At 31.8% G+C, this 645-nt stretch overlaps 1 protein-coding gene across 1 annotated transcript in view; it reads right to left on the bottom strand.

Moving 5' to 3' along the window:
• The window catches only part of LOC111406489, a 1,168-nt gene extending 1,005 nt beyond the window's left edge, over positions 1-163 (bottom strand). Inside the window, exon 1 of the mRNA XM_023035906.1 lies at positions 158-163. Within this exon, the coding sequence (XP_022891674.1) occupies positions 158-163 (6 nt within the window). The remainder of the gene's footprint in view (positions 1-157) is intronic.
• Between the last annotated feature and the right edge of the window lie 482 nt (positions 164-645).

Here is a 645-nt window from a genome sequence, read left to right as displayed (position 1 = left end):
ATCAATCCTAACTTATACTTATCGCTCTTTCTTTTCTTGCAAATTACAAATGCATTGTAAGCATCTCCCTTCGTTATCTTCCCCCCACTATTCCTAAAATACTCTTTCACGATCCGACACTCTTCCCCCAAGGTCTTATCTACGTCGTTATCATCACCCGCATTTAAGCCCGTAACTAAAATAAATTCTTCCAACCCAAATTTTGTATTTTTCTCTCCTATCTTAAACCAAACTTCTTTTTTGTTGGTCCTTAACTTTCACAATAATAACTGATGTATAACTTGTGAAGCCAACTTTATGTCCTTCAACCTAAGGAGAGATCCAAAGCAGCTTTCACTAAGTTTGTTTTTGTAATTTGTATCGAGCTTCTCATATACATCTCGCACTATTTGCAATCTGCATCTCGTCGTAATCGTAGCATCTACTTAAAGAATCTTCTCCATAGCATTGCAAATTATAAAATATGTACTAATATTAGAACTGATGATAGTAAAGCACATAATAACAAATATAAAAACTAGAAATGTTAAAACAAGCTACCTAGTTCTTCTAGTTTTTCTTGTAATAGAAATTTTTTTGAATATGAAATTTAATAGCATGTATTATCATTGCTAACAACAAAGTATATTTTATTTGATATTCACT

This window comes from Olea europaea, chromosome 1 (assembly GCF_002742605.1).
Source record: "Olea europaea var. sylvestris chromosome 1, O_europaea_v1, whole genome shotgun sequence".
In the NCBI taxonomy this organism is placed as follows: Eukaryota; Viridiplantae; Streptophyta; class Magnoliopsida; order Lamiales; family Oleaceae; genus Olea; species Olea europaea.
Note: the sequence above shows the minus strand (reverse complement) of the source record. Positions and strands in the feature narration are given on the sequence as shown.